At 40.3% G+C, this 21558-nt stretch overlaps 1 protein-coding gene across 1 annotated transcript in view; it reads right to left on the reverse strand.

Moving 5' to 3' along the window:
* Positions 1 to 21558, reverse strand: part of slc18a2 (solute carrier family 18 member 2) — a 51174-nt gene that overhangs the window by 23425 nt on the left and 6191 nt on the right. Inside the window, exons 3-4 of the mRNA XM_052027463.1 lie at positions 3196 to 3529; positions 164 to 222 (exon numbers count right to left, since the gene is read on the reverse strand). Coding sequence (XP_051883423.1) covers positions 164 to 222; positions 3196 to 3529 — 393 coding nt within the window. The remainder of the gene's footprint in view (positions 1 to 163; positions 223 to 3195; positions 3530 to 21558) is intronic.

Genomic DNA, 21558 nt, shown 5'->3' on the forward strand with positions numbered 1-21558 from the left:
TAGTTAAGGGCATTATCAATTAATGCAAATATCATTTTCAGAAATAAAGTGCAAATCAACTGAGACATTTCATAAAGGGTCAGTCCCACCAAACTGTAAACGTCACAACGATCCCAATCTTGTTAGGTTTTGTAGTTAATAGAAAAAAACTTTAGATACTTACTAACTGTTGAAATAAACATGATGACAAACCCTGCAAACATTGGGAGTTGATATCCTATCCTGCAAACAGAATAAAGTATCCAATTTAAGCAACACATTAACAATATACAGGATGATTTCCAAAATAAGATGGCCCTGTCTAGGTGGAAAACTGCAAATCATAAAAACTGTAGCTGCCAGTTTTATGCAATTTGATGTCATATGTTTATCCTGAATGGTGTAACTTGTTTCTGTTAATGATCTGTTGAGCATGGTAATCTGCTGATATTTCAGTTGCTGGAATCAACTATGTTAGTGGAAAATCTAAGCAATAAATGATGATTTAAGATCATACGTTTACTTCTGCAGCTGAGAGGTCACTAAGTTGTTTTTCAAACTCATCATGTCGTGCTTCCACATAGTAAATTGTATAATTGGTCGTCTATATTGATATCTAGAGCTACATGCAAACTGATGCATAAGCAAATACATTCTCTCCTGCTTTTAAGAAGGTATCTGCATCGATATCATCTCAGTAACGTGTGTGTTATCAAACAGACATTTTTCTTTATAATTCTGAGCATATACATTTGTTGTTACTATATTACACTTACTGCCCCACTGTTACGTTTTCACACGTCTTCTGTCACGTTTATTCTCTATTGACATCATACATCCCCACTCTTACTGATACAAACACTCTGCTGTCATACATACATTTCTTCCTATCATACATGCAATATTCTTTTTTGATATTTACTCACTAATAAAGACATTCAATGTTCTGCTCCCTCCCTGTTGCAGAACTCAGTGATGCAAGCATGTACACATTCTCTCTTCATTACATCAGCTTACTGCTCTACGTTGCTGCTGACATTCATGTATACATGCTGTCTGATCTCTCACTTTCATACATACTAATAGATATACTCATGCACATATACAACAAGGAGAAATCTTGTGCAAAACCACACAGATTAATATTAAATGATGAAAATCCAAAAAAAATAGAAATGCTGGATATCTGAAATGAAAACAGAAAATGCTGGAAACACCTAGAAGGTCAGGCAGCATCTGTGGAAAGAGAAACATAATGTTTCAGATCAGAGACCCTGCACTGGAAATGGAAAAGAGAAATAACAAGTTAGTTTTCAGTTGCAGAGAAGGTGGGGGGGGGGGATGGATGGGTAGAACAATGGGAATATCTCTGGTAGGGTGAGACCAAATGGGTTAATGTAGCATTTAGAAGCAAATTATACTTCTTTCTGTGGTACGTGTTGCTGACGGCAGAGCTGTGGGACATGCCCAATAGGCCAAACTAAGTAGAGAAAATAAAACAGAGCCAAAAATCATAGATGAATGACTGGCAGAATTAGCCCATTCTGATACAGACACAAAGAGTGAATTAGAGAATTCAATATTGAGTTCAGAAGGTTGTAACATGCCCAGATAGAAGATGAGGCGTTGAACCCCAAATTTATGTTGGGCCACAGCACAAGAGGCCAGGAGGAATCAGTTATAGTAAGAGTGGGATAGAGAATTAAAGTGGCAGGCAACTTGAAGCTCAGGGTCACTCCTGTGGACTCAATACACACACTCTGCAAAGTGATCACCCAATCTACATTTGGTTTCTCCGTTGTAGAAAGAGACCACACTATGAACACCAAATGCAGTACACTAGATTAGAAAAAGTGCAAGTGAATCACTGCTTCAGCTGGAAAGAGAGTTTGGGTCCCTGGATGATAGGAAGAGAGGAAAGGTCAGGTGTTGTCATATTAATAAGTTTGCAATTTTACATATTGAATTCAATGAGGACAAGTAAAATGTCTGTGTAGATGTTAATCCACTATTGTACATTTTAACTTTAACAATATGGGCTTCAATTCCAAGGGTAGGAAAGAAAATTTGACTAGGAAAATCAATCCTTTTATTCATCTCAACATCAGATTTACTAATTTCAGATGAATCTATCTGCTTACATTTTATCATGGGATTTTGTCTGCCTTGTTTGGATAAAGCACTTTTAGCCAAGTTACCCCATTGAAGGGTTGCAATGATAGTTGATTTTATAGCTGCAAATTTAATCCAAGTCTCCAAACATTTGATTGTCTTAAAATGAGATTTCCTGGCTGTTACCCAGAAAACTAGAGTTTCACATGGACCAGGGAAGGCAAGAATATGGAGACAAAGTTCAATTTGGGGAAACATACTTACAAACATAATATGAAATAAATTGTGCAATTATTATAAGACGAAAGAGACTGCAGATGCTAGAATATGGAATAAACAGAACACTGGAAGAATTCAGTAGGTCGTGCAGCACCAATGGAGACAAAAGCACAAGTCCATGTTTCAGGTCAAAACCCTTCATCAGAACTGGTCTTGACCTGAAATGTTGATTTACATCTTTTGCCTCCACAGATGCGACTTGTCCCGTTAAGTTCTGTTCATTGCAAGAACTTTGTCAGAGTTCATTTTAGATAGAAGCATGTAGGAGTTATTACAGGAAAAAAATTCCATTCAACCCAACTACACTGGCATTTTTCTTTTTATACATGTTCTGCGGGAATCTTCAGCTCACATGATCATCCTATTCTAGTCATGCTCAGATAATCTTTAAATGTATCTAGTTCATTGGGGATACTTAGAGGAAATAGATAAAATTTTAAAAGATTATGAAATTGAGGCTTATGAGGAATTGACACGGAAGAGACAAGGGATGGGGCAGAGCAGCCATGACCATACTGAATGGTGGGGTAGGTATGAGGGTGCTGAGTGCCCTACTCCTATATTCTTGCATTCTTAGTTAATCCTTAAATAAGTTCATTAGTTAATCTAATGAGCTCCAGATGGACCTAATGTAGGCTGTTCACCCGATAAATGCCTGATCTGCTGGCAATTTCCAACAGCACAGGGTCCTGTTTAAGATTTTGCTCTTGGAGTAGTTTCCATTTCACCTATTAAGATAATTTGGTTTGTTCATTCAAATGGGTATTCATTTACATCAAGATAATAGTGAAGCTTTATTGCAAGACCCTGGGCCTATTGGCTCACCTATTTGTCAGCGGTCCAATGAAGGGATTGGTTACAAGCTGCACAGTGGCTTTGGAAGCAAACAACAAGCCAACTTCAACGTTCTCGTTCAGCAGGTCCTGGTCCTTTTTTAAACAGCTTGTGCTAGAATCTGGTGCAGTTGTTGTATTGATCACTGCAGACTGTGTTGTGTTGAGTCCAGTCTCTCCATCCGTTCCAGTTTCCATTGTCAAGTTGTCATAATAGGAAAATATTTTTTGAAACCTTGTTGGCGAAATAGCTTCGGAGCTTTGTGTTGGACTTGTTGTCGGTGGTTGATGTTGAAGATTGTACAAGTAACTGGGAATGATGGGCACTGCAAGACACACAAGTTCAATTCTCAATGTCATTTCTCTAGTACTAAAACCTAGTCAGGACACACAAAATCCTAATACACATCCATGCACCCTACATCTTCAATTCCATTTTCATTTAGCATTACAGTTACCATTGCAAGAAAAGGCAATGAGTTGGACCCAATTTACCCACGAACAACATTGGGAACCTTGGCAACAGTTACAAACACTGATCACTATAGACCAACCTTGTTGGCATCCAACATCTTGAACAGTAAAAGGAGAAATGGATGTTTACAATTGTGGAGATCACTCTGGGTGAAGTGGCCCAATCAATCATTACTGTTTGTAATAGTGAGCCTAGTCATTTCTACTCCACCATATTACTTTTGTTTCCATTTTAACCATTGTAATTTTTCTTGGGTGATTATGTGTTGGGGAAAGGTGCAGTGGGGTGGAGAGTGCATTTGTTTCTTCCATCTTCTAATTGAAGAAACATCTCTTAAAACATGACTTACATAAAATCATATATTCATTTTTAGATTGAAAAAGCATTCAATCGCCACAAATCATGAATCATGAATCATCTATTGACATTAGGTTACATCATTAGATACTTAGGAATTCTCCGATGTACATTTAGGTATGAGATATATCAGAACAAATGCATCAAAATAATCTTAAAGTGTGAGAGGAAACGCACGGGGAGTCACAGGGAAAACAAGCACACAGATAGCAATCGAGATCAAATTTGAACCCAGGTCGTTGGGGTTACAAGGCAGTAGCTCTTCTAGCTCTGCCAGCTCTGCCACCCTATATGTTTCACAATATTTGTTTGATTGGGAGTTTCTGGCCTTTATACCATGAGTAACCCTTGAACCCGAATGGTACAAAGCTGACCACAGTCTAGAGCATCAAGATACATTTGTTCCATCAGTCAAGTTAATCAGTTCTTGTACACCTTATGTTGGTCCATGCAGCAGAGGTTATTTAGATAAATAATTTCATCAGAGGCCAGCATTTTGCTGATACCCCGTCAAACTAAGTTCCCAGTTTCACATACACCTTTTTGAATTACTAGCTTATGCTTGCTAAATTTCAAGTGTGCTAGGATTGTTCCAGAATTGATTTAGATCATGATTTAGAATTCTAGGATGTAGGCCATCAGGTCCACGGATTTTGTTAGGTTTTAGTCACATAAGTTCCTGTTATTTTATCTACACATATGCATGCCATTTAATTCATTTATCTTATTACAAATGAATCTGATTTAATTTTAACTTTTGCCATTTTCCCTGATTGAACATTAATTGATGCACTACTCTCTCGTCCATTCTCTCCAATCATTACTTAAACCATTTGATCCAACATCTTCACTTTTACTTCATCATTTCCACCATCCAAGGACCTAATCCATCCTTTCTGGTAAAGCTGCAATTCACTTGCACTTCTTCAAATCTAGTGTACTGCATTTGTATTCATGATATGGTTGTGTATGACCTCTTTCTGGGCCACCTGTCTTCAGCCCACAGGGGCAACCTTGAGCTTCTAGTTGGTGGACACTAATTCTTCATTATACTCTCATTCTAACCTATCATGCACTGCTTCTGTACCATTCCAACAGGGCCCAATTTAACATTGGAGGATCAGTATTTCACCTTCTGTGTTTGGCACATTGTGGACTTTGGCATTCAATATTGAATTCTACAACTTCAGATACAGCCTATCCTCAGGTTGTGAGCACCTGACTTATCGATACCCCTGCATATGAAAAGGGGCCCACAATATTAAATTCAATGGCAGAACTAGCTTTCTCTCTCCCCACTCTTTGTAATTGTTACTTCTTAGTCTTGTGCTTTTGATGCTGTTCATCACAATGCAGAGGTGGTGTGTCTACCAGAGTGCAATTTTTGTGTATTTTCTGACTTGTGGACAAAATCAACATGGACATCTGTAAAAATGGAACCTATTCATTACCCTGGGACAGCCTGTAACTTGGTTTTGTTTATCCCCTGCTAGTATCAGAACTGACTAGTTCTGTTGCAGAATTATCTAACCGTAGTATTAACTCAGATTTTCTCTCTCCACAGACACTGCCTGATATGCTGGGCATTTCCAGCATTCTCTTTTTGGTTTCAGGTCTCAGCAGCAGCTCTATACTTCACAGCTTTTACATGTCCCATTATTTGTTTCTCTCTCTCAGACTTCCCTCATTAATCTGACGACCAGATCTCTCAGTTAAACTGCAGTATCACCTGGGTAACCCTGGTCTCACCCTACCAGAGATATTTCCTTTGTCTTAGAACCATAGAACACTGCAGCACAGATAACAGGCCATTCAGCCCTTCTAGTCTGTGCCAGAACTTTATTCCGCTAGTCCCATTGACCTTCACCCAGTCTATAAACCTCCAGACCTACCTCTCCCATCCATGTATCTGTCCAATTTATTCTTAAAACTTAAGAGTGAGCCCGCATTTACCATGTCAGATGGCAGCTCATTCCACACTCCCACCACTCTCTGAGTTCCCCCTAATGTTCCCCCTAAACCTTTCCCCTTTCACCCTAAAGCCATGTCCTCTTGTACTTATCTCTCCTAATCTAGGTGGAAAGAGCCTACTCGCATTAACTCTGTCTATATACCCCTCATCATTTTGTAAACCTCTATCAAATCTCCCTTCATTCTTCTGTGCTCCAAGGAATAAAGTCCTAACCTGTTCAATCTTTCCCTGTAACTCAACTCATGAAGACCCGGCAACATTCCAGTAAATCTCCTCTGCACTCTAGAATTAAAGAATAGAAAAAAGTCAGAGTGCCATGTCAAAGGAGATTCAGGGGAACAATCCCAGTGTCCAGCTCTCCATCCCTTTCCATGATCTGTGTGTTGTTGGGACTGACAGAGGTCAGATAATCTGCAAAAGCATCCTTCACATCTACGGTGCATCTGAGCATTAGGAGGCCAGTCAAGCAGCAGTCACTGGAAGAAACAGTGGGGAACTCAGAGAGGGATGAGAGGAGGTGGCTTTAGAGATAGCGGAGGCATTGGTGATAATTTTCCAGGAATCGATAGATTCCGGCATGGTTCCGGAGGACTGGAGGGTCGCAAATGTAGTTCCACTGTATAAGAAAGGAGGGAGGCAGCATAAAGGAAATTACAGACCTATTGTTCATCTCTCCCCCATTATCTCTCCAACTTTTGATGAAGAGCCTTTAACCTGAAATATTAGTTTTGTTTATCTTTCCACAGATGCTGTCTGACTGCTGAGTTTTCCCAGCATTTTCTGTTTTTGACTCAGAATTATATTGCTCTATGACCCTGGCAGTTTGGACTTATAAACTCCTCCAGATCCTTTCACCCTCCCAATTTTAGTTTAAAAACTCCTTCCACGGCCCTAATTACTCAATTCATTATGACTAGTCCCTGCCCAGCTTAAGTGGAGCTGGTCTCCAAAGAATATTTCCCAGTCTTGGTGCAAATGATATGATATAAGATTTCATTATTAGTCACATGTACATCGAAACAGTGAAATGCATTTTTTGTGTAGAGTGTTCTGGGGGCAGCCCACAAGTTTCACCATGCTTCTGGCACCAACATAGCATGCCCACAACTTTCTAACCCGTACGCCTTTGGAATGTGGGAAGAAACTGGAGCACCCAGAGGAAACCCACGCAGCCATGGGGAGAGTGTACAAACTCACAAACTCCTTTCAGACAGCGGTGGGGATCGAACTCAGATCGCTGGTGCTGTAATAGTGTTATGCTAACCGTTACACTACTGTGCCTGCTGTGAATTGTAAAACCTCTTCCCCTCATTTCTTTTAAGCCTACATTCAACTCTTTGACCCAAAGTCAATTTGCACATGGATGAGATATAATCCGGAGGTGTTTGTGCTTTTCAAACTATCAACTCAGGTGCACCTCAAGGCTGCATGCTTAGCTCCCTGCTCTACTCCCTATACACAGATGACTGCGTGACTAAACTCAGCTCCAATGCCACATATAAATTCACCAATGACACCACTGTTGTTGGACAAATCACAGGTGGCAATGTGTCAGTGCACAGCAGCGAGACATGACACCTTGTTGAGTGATGCCACAACAACCTCTCACTCAATATCAGTAACACTAAAGAGCTGATTGTTGACTTCAGGAAGGGGAAGGAGGGCGAACATGCACAAGTCTACATTGGTGGATCGGAGGTGGAAAGGATTAGCAGCTTTAAATTCCTGGGCATTAACATAATAGGATAACCTGTCCTGGGCCCAGCACATTGATGCAAATCACAAGGAAGGCATGCCAGCTTCTTTACATTCTTAGAAGGTTGAGGTTCAGAATGTCACCAAATACTCAAACAACTGTCTAGAGTATACTGTTGCCATCATGTTTGCATCATGGTCTGGTACAGCAATTCAAATGTACAGGAATGCAAGAAGCTGCAGGGAGAGGGACCCAGCCCAATACATCACGGGCACATCCCTCCCCACCATTGGTAGTACCTACATGGGATGCTGCCTCAAGGCAGCAACAAAGATCCCCACCATCCAGACACTGCTATCTTCTCACAGCTACCATCAGGCAGGAGGTACGGAAACCTGAAGTCCCACACCACCAGGTTTAAAAACAGCTACGCACTTCCCTTCAACCATTTGGTTTTTGAACGAACTGCCACAACCCTAATCACTACCTCAGTATGGCAACACTGAGCACTTTGCACTACAGTAGACTTTGTTTTTTGTTTGTTCTGGTTTTGTTTTTTCTGGTTTTGTTTTTTCTTATATAATTCGTTAATTTATATTTTTCTTGTGAATGCTGCTTATATGATATTATGGGCCTGTGATGCTGCTGCAAGATTTTCATTGCACCTGTGCATGCATGTGATAATAAACTTTACTCCAATTTAATCCTAAACAAACTCCAGAGCAGCTTGTGTTTTATTTGTCATTGTCGTCTCTGCTTCTTATGTATCTCTGTAATTGTAATATGCAATTTATTTGCTAATCATTCCATTTTCAAAATTAGTTGCAATACTCACTACATTGGGACCCATTTGGGGGAATGACAATTCACTCTGATTGAAGATTTATTGAAGCAGAATTAAATTCTGGTAACACAAAGAACTGCTGAGGAATAGACAAGTATTTCAAAAATAGAATGAAATTTGCAAACAAACCGCAGCCCAACTCAGCAGTGAATTCTGTTACTTCAGTCTTGGTCAGTCCATCATTTAAAAAAAAAATTCCTGTTTATTTTAAGTTTTAAATTGATATAGTGCATTAAATATGGACACAAGAGACTGCAGATGCTGGAAATCTAGAGCAACACACAAAGGAGCTGGAGGAACTCAACAGGTCAGGCAGCATCTGTGGAGGGAAATGGACAGTTGACATTTTGGATTGAGACCCTTCATCAGGACTGGAAAGAAACAGGGGCGATGGCCAGTATGGAGGTGTGGGGGGTGGAGCAAGAGCTGGTAGGTGGATCCAGGTGAAGAGGGGTGATAGGCAGGTGAGGGAGGGGGAAAGTGGGAATGATGCAAGAAGCTGGGAAGTGATAAGTGGAAGTGACAAATGGCTGAAGAAGATGGACTCTGATAGGAAAGGACAGTGGACCATGGAATAAAGGGGAAGGAGGTGGGGAGGGGAAGGAGGGGAATGTGTGCGTGATGGGAACAAGAGGGAGGAATGTGTGCGTGATGGGCAGATTGAGGGGGATGAGGTGCTAGTGGGATAAGGGAATAAAAAAATGGGGTGAGGGGAGTGGTTACCAGAGTTAGAGAAATCTATGCTCTTGCTGTCAGGTTGGAGACTATCAAGGTGGAATACTAGGTGCTGTTCCTCTAATCTGCATCGAGCCTCAACTTGGCAGTAGAGGAGGCAGTGAACAGACATGGTGTGGGAATGGGAAGTGGAATTAAAATGGCTGGCCACCGGGAGATCCCGGCTGGTATGGCAGATGGAGTGAAGGTGCTTAATGAAGTGATCCCCAATCTGTGTCAGGTCTCACCGCTGTAGAGACTGCTGCGCCAGGAGTGCTGGAAGCAATAAAGGACACAGATAGGTTCACATGTGAAAGTCAGCTTCACCTAGAAGGACTGTTTAGGGTAGTGAGGGAGGTGTAGGGGCTGGTGTGAACTCTTAACACAGTTGTAGGGCTCGGTGCCTAGAAGTTGGGGAAGGGGGTGGTGGAAATGGAGAGGAAAAAAGGAAAATTGTTGGGGAGGAATGAGTGGACAAGAGAGTTAAGGAGAGAGCAATCCTGGCAGAAAGCAGAGAGGGGAAGATGTACCTGGTGGTGGGATCCTTTTGGAGATGGCAGAGGTTGTGGAGAACATGTTGGATGCGTGGGCTTGTGGGGTGGTAGGTGAGGATTAGGGAAACTCTACCCCTCTTATGTCTGGAGGGGGAATGGGTTGAGGGCAGAATCAATAGCAGTGGTAGTGGGAAAAATGGAGGGGCAAGAAGAGAGGCCCTGTTTTCTGAAAAAGGAGGACAAATCGGATGTCCTGGAATGGAAAGCCTCGGCATGAGAAAGGATGTGGCAGAGATGGAGGAACTGAAAAAAAGGGAATTGCATCCTTGCAAGGGACAGGGTGGGAAGAGGTGTAGTCGAGGTAACTGTGGGAATCAGTGGGTTTGTAGAAGACCTCCAGCACACACTCCCCAGTCATGTTCATTCCCCTCCTGGTTCCATCCACCCTGCTACACACGGTTCACCCACAGGCTTCCCTCCCACCTTCCCCTACCTGGTTCCGGCTCCATCTGCCATTTACTCATGGTTCCCATTATCACCTCCCTTACTTATTATATTAGGGCGGCACGGTAGCGTAGCAGTTAGCGCGACGCTATTACAGCTCCAGCGATTGGGGTTCAATTCCCGCCGCTGTCTGTAAGGAGTTTGTACGTTCTCCCCGTGACTGCGTGGGTTTCCTCCGGGTGCTCCGGTTTCCTCCCACATTCCAAAGACGTACAAGTAGGTTAATATGGGTTCAAAATGGGCAGCGCAGACTCGTTGGGCCGGAAGGGCCTGTTACCACGCTGTAAATAAAACATTTAAAATTCCAACACAGGTAGCTGTTGTGTTCCTACTTATCACCCTCCTGTAGCTGTCTCCATCTTTACCTCTCCCTCCACTGCCTTCTACCATCTACCTCTAATTCCCAACTCTATTCCTCACCTTCTCCATTATCATTCACCCCTCAGTCCACCAACCACCTTGGGCTCCTGCCCCCCCCCCCCCCTCTGCCCTAGCATACTGACTCTCTCTCTCCTCAGTCCTGATGCAGGGTTTTGATGTGAAACATTGACACTTCCTTTTCCTCCCACACAGAGATGTTGGTCAACCTGCTGTGTTCCTCCAGCAGATAGATTGTTGCTTATAATACAAAATAAGTTTGTTTGTATTTCAAACAAATTATGATCCATTCCAATATCTCACAGGCACTTAATTATTTTCCTTGTCCTGTCTTCTTTATCACTGCTTCCAATTTATATCTTTTTCTTTCAACTGTAGAATCCCTTCCACTGGGGTTGATATGGGTCTTGACTGCATCCATTCCATTTCCTGTATTTCTGCTCACCCCATCCTCTCCCTTCTGAGACCCATGACAGTGTTCCCTTTGCTCCAACCTCTACCCACCAGCCTTCACCTTCAGCAGATGGTTCTTCACCACTTTTGCCATCAGTGATACCTTCCTCTCCCTTCCCAGCGCTCTAAAATGACCTTTATCTCTGCAACACTTTGGTTCACACTTAATCACCCCTGAACATCCCATCCCCTCTGCTGATGCCCAAATTCAGAAGATGCAACAACTCCTCTTGCTGTTCTGGTTCCTTCCCAGCATCTCGGACTTAAAACTTACTCACACTTCTTTCAAATTAGTTTATTTAATTCATTGCACATGTAGCCTTCACTACATCTGGAACAGCAAACTCTGTGGCCAGTATGTGGGATACCTTGGTTCAGTCTTCAAGTGAGTCTCAGAACATCAGGTCACCTCCATTTCAGCTTCGCACCCTCAAATCTGTCCTTTCTACACTGTTCCAATGAAGCTCAGAAACTCCAGGAACAGCACTTGTGTTTTATTCAGGCTCAGTTGTTTATTAGTGGGTCTTGCACCATAATTATATAATTCAATTTCTTCCACCTTGTCAAAGGATTTCCCTTTTGTTCTTTTCTCACCTTATCCCTCTATCTCTTAGAACTTGTCACATGTCCCAAATACTCCAGTTGAAATGAAAGGACATCAACCTAAATAGTTAACCATTACCTCTTTCTATTCTGCTGAGAATTAACAGCATTTACAAAATTGTCTTTTAAGTTTCCAGCACCTGTAAAGTGTTGCTTTTGTGTTGTTGTCTGAGCCCCTCCAGTGTCTGTAATTGGAATAATAAAAACAGGCAGTGTCACAATCCAAACAAAAGTCGGGTGTTCCCAGAATAGCTATAGACAAAGTTAATATTGAAATATAGGGAGATGAAGTTTTGGGAGGGGATTCTAGACCACAGGGCCTCAGCAGCTGAAGGCATGGCCACTCATGGTGGAATAATTAAAATTGGGGATGCTAAAAAGGGCAGAATTGGAGAAGCACAGATCCTTCATTATAGGGTGGATGAAATTTTAGAAAAGGGGAGGGACAAAGCCCAGTAGGAATCTGAAAACATGGAGTATTTAAAAAGCAATGCATTACTTAACATGAAGTAGAGGAGTGAATGGGATTTGGTGTTAGGACATGGGCAACAGAGTATTAGGTTACAGACATCAGTGGGCATGCATAGAAATTAGGTCATAAGTGGTATGGCTGATAGTTTCAGCTGAAGCTGAACTGAAGCATTATTGACCCCGACCTTGGTCATTCACACAATACTCACCCAAACTGCATCTTTCACTTACACTGAAATAGGAGATCTCCAGTTAGCCAAAGGACTGATCCACAGGTTTTTAAATCTGTCAGGCCAACAGCAGCAGTGAAATTTACTGGGTGGAAATAGGCAGCCTCCATCACAGTGGACAAGGTCAATGACAAAGTTGTAAATGGGCTGGTTCTGCCTCCAGTTACCATGGAAGGAGATAGGGTCAGTGGCTAACAATCCAATTGTGGAGAGATGGCTTTAGCCTTTTTAATATTAAATGGGAGAGTATTTCAGCAGCATATAAATAAGGCACAGTTCTGCTCTAACTCCACCTACAAGTTGCAGATGATACCACTGTTGTAGGCTGTATCTCAAACAGTGATGAGTCAGAGTACAGAAAGGAGATAGAGAGCTTAGTGGAATGGTGTCATGACAATAACCTTTCCCTCAATGTCAGCAAAACAAAAGAGCTAGTCATTGACTTCAGGAAAGAGGGTGGTGTACATGCACCACCTGTCTGCATTCTGTTATTGTTTTCCTGGTGTACATCAATGGTGCTGAGGTCAAGAGGGTTGAGAGCTTCAAGTTCCTGGGAGTGAACATCACCAACAGCCTTTCCTGGTCAAATCACATAGACGCCATGGCCAAGAAAGCTCACCAGTGCCTCTACTTCCTCAGGAGGCTAAAGAAATTTGCTTTGTCCCCTTTGACTCTCACCAACTTTTACCGATGCACCATAGAAAGCATCCTATCTGGATGTATCACAGCTTGGTACAGCTACTGCTCTGTCCAGGACCACAAGAAACTGCAGAGAGTTGTGGACACAGCCCAGCGCATCACAGACACCAGCCTCCCCTCCTTGGACTCTGTCTACACTTCCTGCTGCCTCAGGAATGCAGCCAACATAATCAAAGACCTCTCCCACCCCAGTCATTCTCTCCTCTCCCGTTGGGCAGAAAATAGAAAAGCAGGTGAGCATGTACCACCAGGTTCAAGGACAGCTTCTATCCCACTGAATAGACCTCATGTGATAAAGATGAACTCTTGAGCTCTCAATCTACCTCATCATGGCCCTTGCATTTTTATTAGTCTACCTGCACTTTCTCTGTAACTGTAACACCATATTCTGCATTCTGTTATTGTTTTCCTGGATGGCTTGCAAACAAAGCTTTTCACTGTATCTCAGTACATGTGACAATAATAAACCAATTACCACAGTTTCTTTGGGAACTCCAGAGGGAGTGGCAATGGGATCATGACCGGTCCTTGGCAAAATCTACAGAGAGTGATAGTCAGGTGATGGTAGACCCTGGAGTGACACTAGAGGGACAATTATATATTTCTGGGGTCTCTAGAGGATGTGGCATTTTTGTATGTTCATACTCAATGCACACCAACTCTGGTTCCTTCCCAGCATCTAGGACTCAAAACACAATGCACATTTGGACCTACACTGCTTCAGGCCCTTTATCATTTATCATGCATTTCCATATGCATAATTTGAAATATTTGCAATAGATTTGCACTTTTGCTTAACCCATTTTCTGACAATGTCTTCAAATGCATCATTTACAGTTAACATTAGCAAAAGTGGATACATTGATTTTTACCACATCATCCAAGTCATAAATGCAGTGAGTAGCTAAAGCCACAAAACAGATACCAAGATACAATTAATCATGGATGCTAACTTGAGTATTTATCATTATTCATATTCCATTTCTTCTTCCGCTCAACCAATCCTTTAGTTGGAGCAATAATTTACACGAAGTTCCAGGCCCTTCAGATTTAGTCTTTAAAGGGATACTTAAACTATGTCAAATGTCTTCTGGAAGTTCACATAAATATTCAAAGACATTCCACTGTCCAATAGTGGTTTACAGGGCATGACCAGTCATTTACAAATGGACATTAGCATACTGCTATCCATCATTTTAGATTCCCTAGAAAATCTGTAATCAAAGATACATTACATTTAGTGTCTAAGGAGGCAACATTTTGCATTCCTCCAGTGCCATAACCAACAAAACCTAGTTACTTCAGTGTTTATAATCAGCAACAAGTTGCACTTCTATTCTTGTCCACAATTTCTGATGTTACAGTTCTAATAGCAAAAGATTAGTTCCTACAATGTTTACTGTCAGTAAAATGTTCCATTCCCCCTGGTTATAATTGGTAATAAGCTCCTAGTTCATCTATAAATCAGCTTCCATCTACAATAGGAAAGTTCTCATTTCAAAAGGGTCAATAAATTACCATGAAATTACAATTTTAGTGTCCATGTTCATACAGTGAATATGTCAATGACTTTGCAGTTACTATTATGCCTAGACATGTCAAGAGTTTACTGTCCCTACAATGTTCATAATCAGTGATATTACTGTGACAATAATTGGCCAAATGTTACATTTGTTCTCAGCCAAGGCTACAGTTACCACATTGTAGATAATGTGTGCACTTCAGTGATGGACTAGCTACTAACGGCATTTCTAATCACGAGTTTCCACCAACTCCATTTCTGCAAAATCCTCCAAGTCCACTGTCAGGATAGGTGAACCAATGTCAATGTAATCACTCAGGCCAACACCTCCAGCACAGGAGGCTCTATATACACTCAGCCAGCTTTGAGGTGTGCACCACATCATTTACATGCCCACACCAAGCTCCTGAAACAGGCATTCAATCACAGAAAAGTTCACCAGGAAGACAAAAGAAATGATTCAATGTTGTTCTCAAAGCCTCCTTGAAAAACAGTGTAACAATGTAAACAACTCGTGGGAATCCTTGTCCCACAAATCAAAGAAAATAGCAAGAAGGAACATCTGGGGTAGTATTGATGACCTATGTCTCTTCACTGAAAGCACACAGAAGCCCAATGAAAGTGACAGATGAAGCACCACTCAGACTGCACTATCAAGCACCTCCTGCTCCACCAGAGGCATACACTACACATTGGCCTCTTCAGTCACCTCAGAACCCACACAATTAGAGGGGAAGCAAGCTATCTTCAACCCAAATATACTACCCAAGAAGCAGACAGTTCTCTGGGTATTCAAAATCAGGAAGATTTTAGTTCTTTCAGTATCCACAATTTGAACAAGTTACATTTCTGATTGTTAATAGGATGTCCATGTTATGAACGGCAGGGAGTAAATTTTCATTTTTATAATTGGAATCAGGTTGCAGTTCCTACTGTATCTAAGCAAGCTACAGTTCCTACAGTTAGTGATGTTACAATTCACATATTACAAATGGCAATAGGTTACAGCTCATATCATCTGCAATCAGCAACAATTCACATGTAGGAGGCCATTCAACCCTCGAGTATATTTCAGCTCTCAGCACAATTCCATTTATTTATCAGGATTCTGTTCTCTCACATGCCCATCACCTCCAGCCAATTCTCTTACCACCCACCTAGACTGGTAGCCATTACAGTAGCCAATTACCCAACCAACCAACAGATAGTTAGGATGTAGAAGGAAACCAGAGCACCCAAAGAAACCCACACAGTTGTAGGGAAAAAATATGAAAACTCCATACACATAGTACCAAAGGTTGGGATTGAACTTGAGTTCTTGGAGGCAAGCATTAACCACTGCACCACCCTTGTTACAGTTCCCACTTGATCTATGATTGCCAATGTTACTTTTCATCCAGTGCCTGTAATCAGTAATAATCATTTCTGCACTTTGTGTAATTGCAGAAAACTTGCAGTTCAGTGACTGCAATTGCCAATTCTGATGTACTTTCTACAATGTACATAACCAACAAGTTGGTTCTGACAGTGTTGAGGATCTACATTACAGTTCATACTCGATAAATAGTTACAAATCCTAAAGTGTCTAAAGCATGTAACAAGTTACAATTCATTCTTTATAATCTGCAAGTTAGTTTAAATAACTACCAACAGATAACAAGTCACAGCTCACAAACAGTTGGGAGCTGGGTACATAATACTATAGGTCATGGGGTGTCTACAATCAGAAGCCAATTGTCATACCTACAGGTGTCAGAAGTACAATGTACAATTCATATGCCATCAATGATCAGGAAGAAGTGATAGTTCTTGAAGTATGCATATGTTTTGTACGTTACTGTTCATTTGGTGTTTAAATGGCAACCTGCCATTCACTTACCATCAGCAATATTACAGTTCCTACTGCATTGATAATTAGCTAAAGTTGTAGTTCATAGACATCTACAATCAATAACCTGTACCAATAACATAATACAGTATCTATAATCAGCAATGTCATACACTGTGTACAGTTCCACAAGTGTAGAACAGCCAACATGTTACAGATCATATGATGTCTGTAATCTGCAACATTTTAGTCACTTCAATGCCAATAATTAACCGGTCTCAAATGTCTAAAATTGTCATTGGTTCATTTAGTGTCTACATTCCCTGCAGTGTGTATAATTGCCAATAAAGTCACAGTTCAAAGGGCATCTACTATCAGCACAGGTGACAATTCATTCTCCATCTATCATTAGCAACAAGTTCCATTTCCTACTGCGTCAGTAATAAATCAAAAGTTGCAGCTCAGTTTATAAAAAGGGATCTACAACCAGCAGCAGTCTAGTTGCCTCTGACTACAAATCAGCAAGTATTGATAATCAGCAATACAGTTCAAAGTATTTATAGATGGCAACAGTTACAATTTTACATTCAGCAGCATTGCAGTTCCTACAATAACATTGCCAATTGATACTTTCATAGGGCATCTACAACAAGCAGCCATAGTTAGTGACAAATTTACATTTCTCATAACCAGCAACAAGTTGCACTTCCTTCAGTGCATAATTGCCAATGAATTACATTTTTTGATTACAAATCAAGGATTCAGGTCATAATGTCAAAAGTCAGTTACAGTCTGTAGGGTGTTTATAATCAGCAACAGGATACAGTTATTGCAGGGTGTCCGAACGCCAACTAGTCTATAATCAATTTCATCATTCACATGGCATCTAAAGTTACCAGAATTTTCAGTTCCCGTGGTGACTACAGTTCCTAGAAGTGTCCCAAAACGTTAACCCTGTTTCACTCACTGTGGTTGTTGCCTGACTGCTGAGTATTTCCAACACTTTCTGCCTTTATTCCAGTTCCAAGGGTCTCAGTATTACAAGTGTTACAGTTCATATAGAATCCATAAATGGCAAAAGGTTACATTGTCTAGTATCAACAACAGTAAAATTTGCTCATTACTGACTTTTACAAGTTCCTATGCTGTCTATAATTGGCAATAAGTTCCTGTTGCTTCTGTTTCTGTAAATGGCAAGGCAGCAGAATTCATACATTGATCAGTGGCAGGTTGGAGTTTATACACTGTGCATAACTTCCAACATTGTTAGTGTCCTAAATTGGCAACAAGTTAGATTTTGTATGGGTCTATAATTAGCAACAAGTTACAATTCCTGCAATCAATATGTTGCAGCTCCTACATTGTTTATAATCAGAACTAGTTCCTACAGTGTCTGCAACTAATGAGTTACAGTTCCTACATTGTTTACAGTTCCAAGCATCCATATTTAGTATGTTTACACTACATACACTGTCTATAATAGGCAGCAAGTTACTGTTCTTAGTCTCTAATTGGCATCACAGATGACAATGCCTCTGAAAAACAATTAGCATAGCCGCTATGGTGTACACAACTAGCAAGTTACATTTCCTACAATTTGCAATATATAGGGTCTCCAATAAGCAATATTAGTTTTTAAACGCAGCATCTATGCTTGACAAAGTTGCTGAATTTTTCACAATTGCCACAAAAATTAGGCTTCATATTGTGCCTACAATCAGCGACACCTTTCAAGACCAGCAAGTTATAGTTGCTCTGGTATCTAAAACTGGCGGCAAGTTACAGTTCCTCAGATGTGTATAAACACTAACAAATTACATTTCATATCATGTCAATGATACAGACAATTCAGGTGTGTGATCAGCAACAAGATACTGTTCCTACAACATAGATAATCCACTGCATGTTAAAGTTCCTACAGGCTGACTGGTCACAAGTTGCAGTTCCTACAGCAATTAAATAGCAAATATTGGAAATCTGAGGTAAAACAATGCTGGAAATGCTCAACAGGTCAGACAGCATCTGCAGAGAGTTAACATTCTGATGAAAGGTCATTGATCAGAAATGTTAATTCCTTTTCTGCCCACTGCCAATGCCCAACCAGCTGAGAATTTCTAGCATCTATAATTGGAACAAGTCAGTTCCTACAACGTCTATAGTCAGCACAAGTTACAGTTCATTGTTTTTAATTGGCAAGTTTGTTCCCACAGCATCTATCACTGGCAGAAAGTTACTGCCCCATCAGCATCTATAATTGCTAACACGTTATGATTCTTACAGTCACCATGATTGGTGTGGATATTGTGGGCCAAAGGACCCCATTTGTGATGTATGACAATAATTATCAACCATTCACAACTGCAACTATGTCTGAAAACAACAAGTCAGAGTTCATATAGTGTCTGAAATCAGCAACACATTCATAGTGTCGATGGTGGGCAACCTGTCACATCATCCACCATGTCCACAATCAGAAAGTTACAGTTCAGTGTATCTAATCAGCATGATGTCACAGTTCTTTGTGTAAAATCAGCAACACTTCATGTGTTCTCCATGATCAGTGGTAAGTTACAGGTCTGACTGTGTTGATGATCAGCCACAAGTTAGTTTCCACAGTCGGTAATGCAATATGATTCATGCAGTGTCTTTGATTGTCAACAATCTATACTTGCTACAGGATGCAGAACCAGTAAAATGTTAGACTTCAGTGTCTCTATAATGGGAAATGTGCTACATTCCTACAATGTTAACAATCAGCAATGATTTACAGTTACCATCTATAATCTGCTGATACTCCTACTGTGTCCACTAGTGGCAACAGTTAGTTGCTATAGTGTCCAAAACAGCCACTGTAGCTTGTTGACCATCAGCTGGAAAATACCCTCTGTACATAATACACATCATTTCAGTTCCAGAATGCCTATAATTATCAAGGGTAGTTACTATGGTATTAATGACCAGTAAAAAAAAACTGCACATATCCATGTCTATTATCAACAAGTTAGTTGTTGCTGAATCTAAACTTTAGCAAGTTAGCATTTATACCCTGTCCATAATCAGCAGCAGGTTCCATATCATATTTACAGTCTGCAGAGTCAATGACTGGCAACAATATGCAGTTTGTACAGTGCAAATTAGTAAATAGTTAGAGAACCTTGAGTCAATTTGTATCATATTACAGATACAACCACATCAACAAGTTTGAGCATAAGGTGACCATTATATACATTTCCAAAAGAACAGTTTCTACAATGACTACACTCAGCAACAAGTCAGTGTTAATTCTGGCAAGTTAGTTTTGCTAAACATTGTATTGGCAACAAATCAGCATCATGCCACAGTTCATATTGTATCTGTAATCAATAAGGTACAGTTTCTAAAGGTTGATCATCAGCAACAAGTTACAGCTCATGCGGTACACAGAATCAGCAACAAGTTTATGATTCCTACTGTGCCTATAATTTCCATTTGCTAGTGTTCAAAATTGGCAACAAATTAGTCATATTCTATAATCAACAGTATTGTGACCACATCTCCTATGGTGTCTATAATTGGCAAATGTTTATTGTTTCTATAATTCCCAGTTTGCAGTTGAAATAATGCCCAAAATCAGCAGCAAGGTTGTGTCCATAATTGCAATTCCTCCAATACACTATACTATTTGTCATCTCTAATTACAATTCATACAATTTCTACAATCAGCAATAGTGATACCATTTCTATTATTGCAATAAGTTGCAGTTAATCAGCAATATTTAACAGTTTATGAAGTGTACATCAGCGATGTATTACCAGCAAATTTTAGTTTGTACAGTGTTAAAGATCCATAACAAGCTGTAGTGTTTCTAATCTACAATATGTTGAGATTCCTATAGGCAATCAGCAACAGGTTTCAGTTCCCACGATGTCATTAATTGGCAAACATCCACAGTTCCTACAGTATCTGGAATCAGCAAATGTTACATTTCATACAGTGCCTATAATTAGCAAAAACCAACAGTTGCTATGCTGTCTAGAATTGGCAACAATTTAGAGTTCATTTAATGTTAATAATCTGTAACAAGTTAATTTCCTAGTTTATAACTGGTGAAAATGCTACAGCTGTTATAAGTTCCATAATTGGCATTAAGTTAGTTGCTATGGTGTCACTAATTAGCAACAAGTTACTGCTCGTACTATATGAATAATCCACAATTTGTTACAGTTCATTTGATGTCTAGATGGAGTAACAGGTTATCGCATTTGTAATAGCAAGTTACCATTGCTGCATCCTCGTTTAAGTGACACTTAAGACTTCATTTATAATGAGCAAATTCCAGATCCTACATTGTCTATAATTGGCAAAAAGAGTTAGTTTCTCTGGTGTCTGATCAGAAAGATGGTACAGGTTTCTACCATATGATAGCTGACATGTTAGTTAAAATGGTTTCAAAACTCATTACATGTTGTACAGCATATGGTCAGCAACATGTTATACTTCCTATGTTAACTACAATTGCCAACAAATTGTAAGTTGCCACATTGTTTGGAATTAGCAACATCACAGATCATGTAGCATCTAATCAGCAACAATTTACAGTTACTACTGTGTCTGCAATAGCTGACAAGATATTGTTTATACCATGTTCAAATTCAGCAACAAATCACAATTTTGATGGTGCTTAGAACTAGCTAAAGTTACAGTTAATTGAATGTGTATTATTGCCAATAACTTAAAATTGTTAAAAAAATTGTTCCTACAGTGTCAATTATTGGTAATAGGTTACAGTTCCTACAAAGCCAATAATCAAGTTACTGTCCCTACTGTCCAGAAACAGCAAGTTTGTTCCTGTTGTCACTAATTACCAGAAAAGATACAGTTCCTACAGTGTCCATCATTGACAGTGTTAAAGTTCATATGGTTTCTTTAACCAGCATCACAATTCATGCAGTGTCTATGATCAGTAATGTTACAGGTCTTTCTCTAGTTGGCAGGATACAAAAACTTCACAATTATAAAAAGAAAGGCAGCAAAAATGTGATTGCTAAATTTGCTGATGACACAAAGAAGGACAAGACTTGATTAAAAGATCCTGAGGGGTCTTACAGCATGGACTTAGAGGTGTTTCTTCTTGT

The sequence above is a fragment of the Pristis pectinata genome, chromosome 12 (genome assembly GCF_009764475.1).
Source record: "Pristis pectinata isolate sPriPec2 chromosome 12, sPriPec2.1.pri, whole genome shotgun sequence".
NCBI lineage: Eukaryota > Metazoa > Chordata > Chondrichthyes > Rhinopristiformes > Pristidae > Pristis > Pristis pectinata.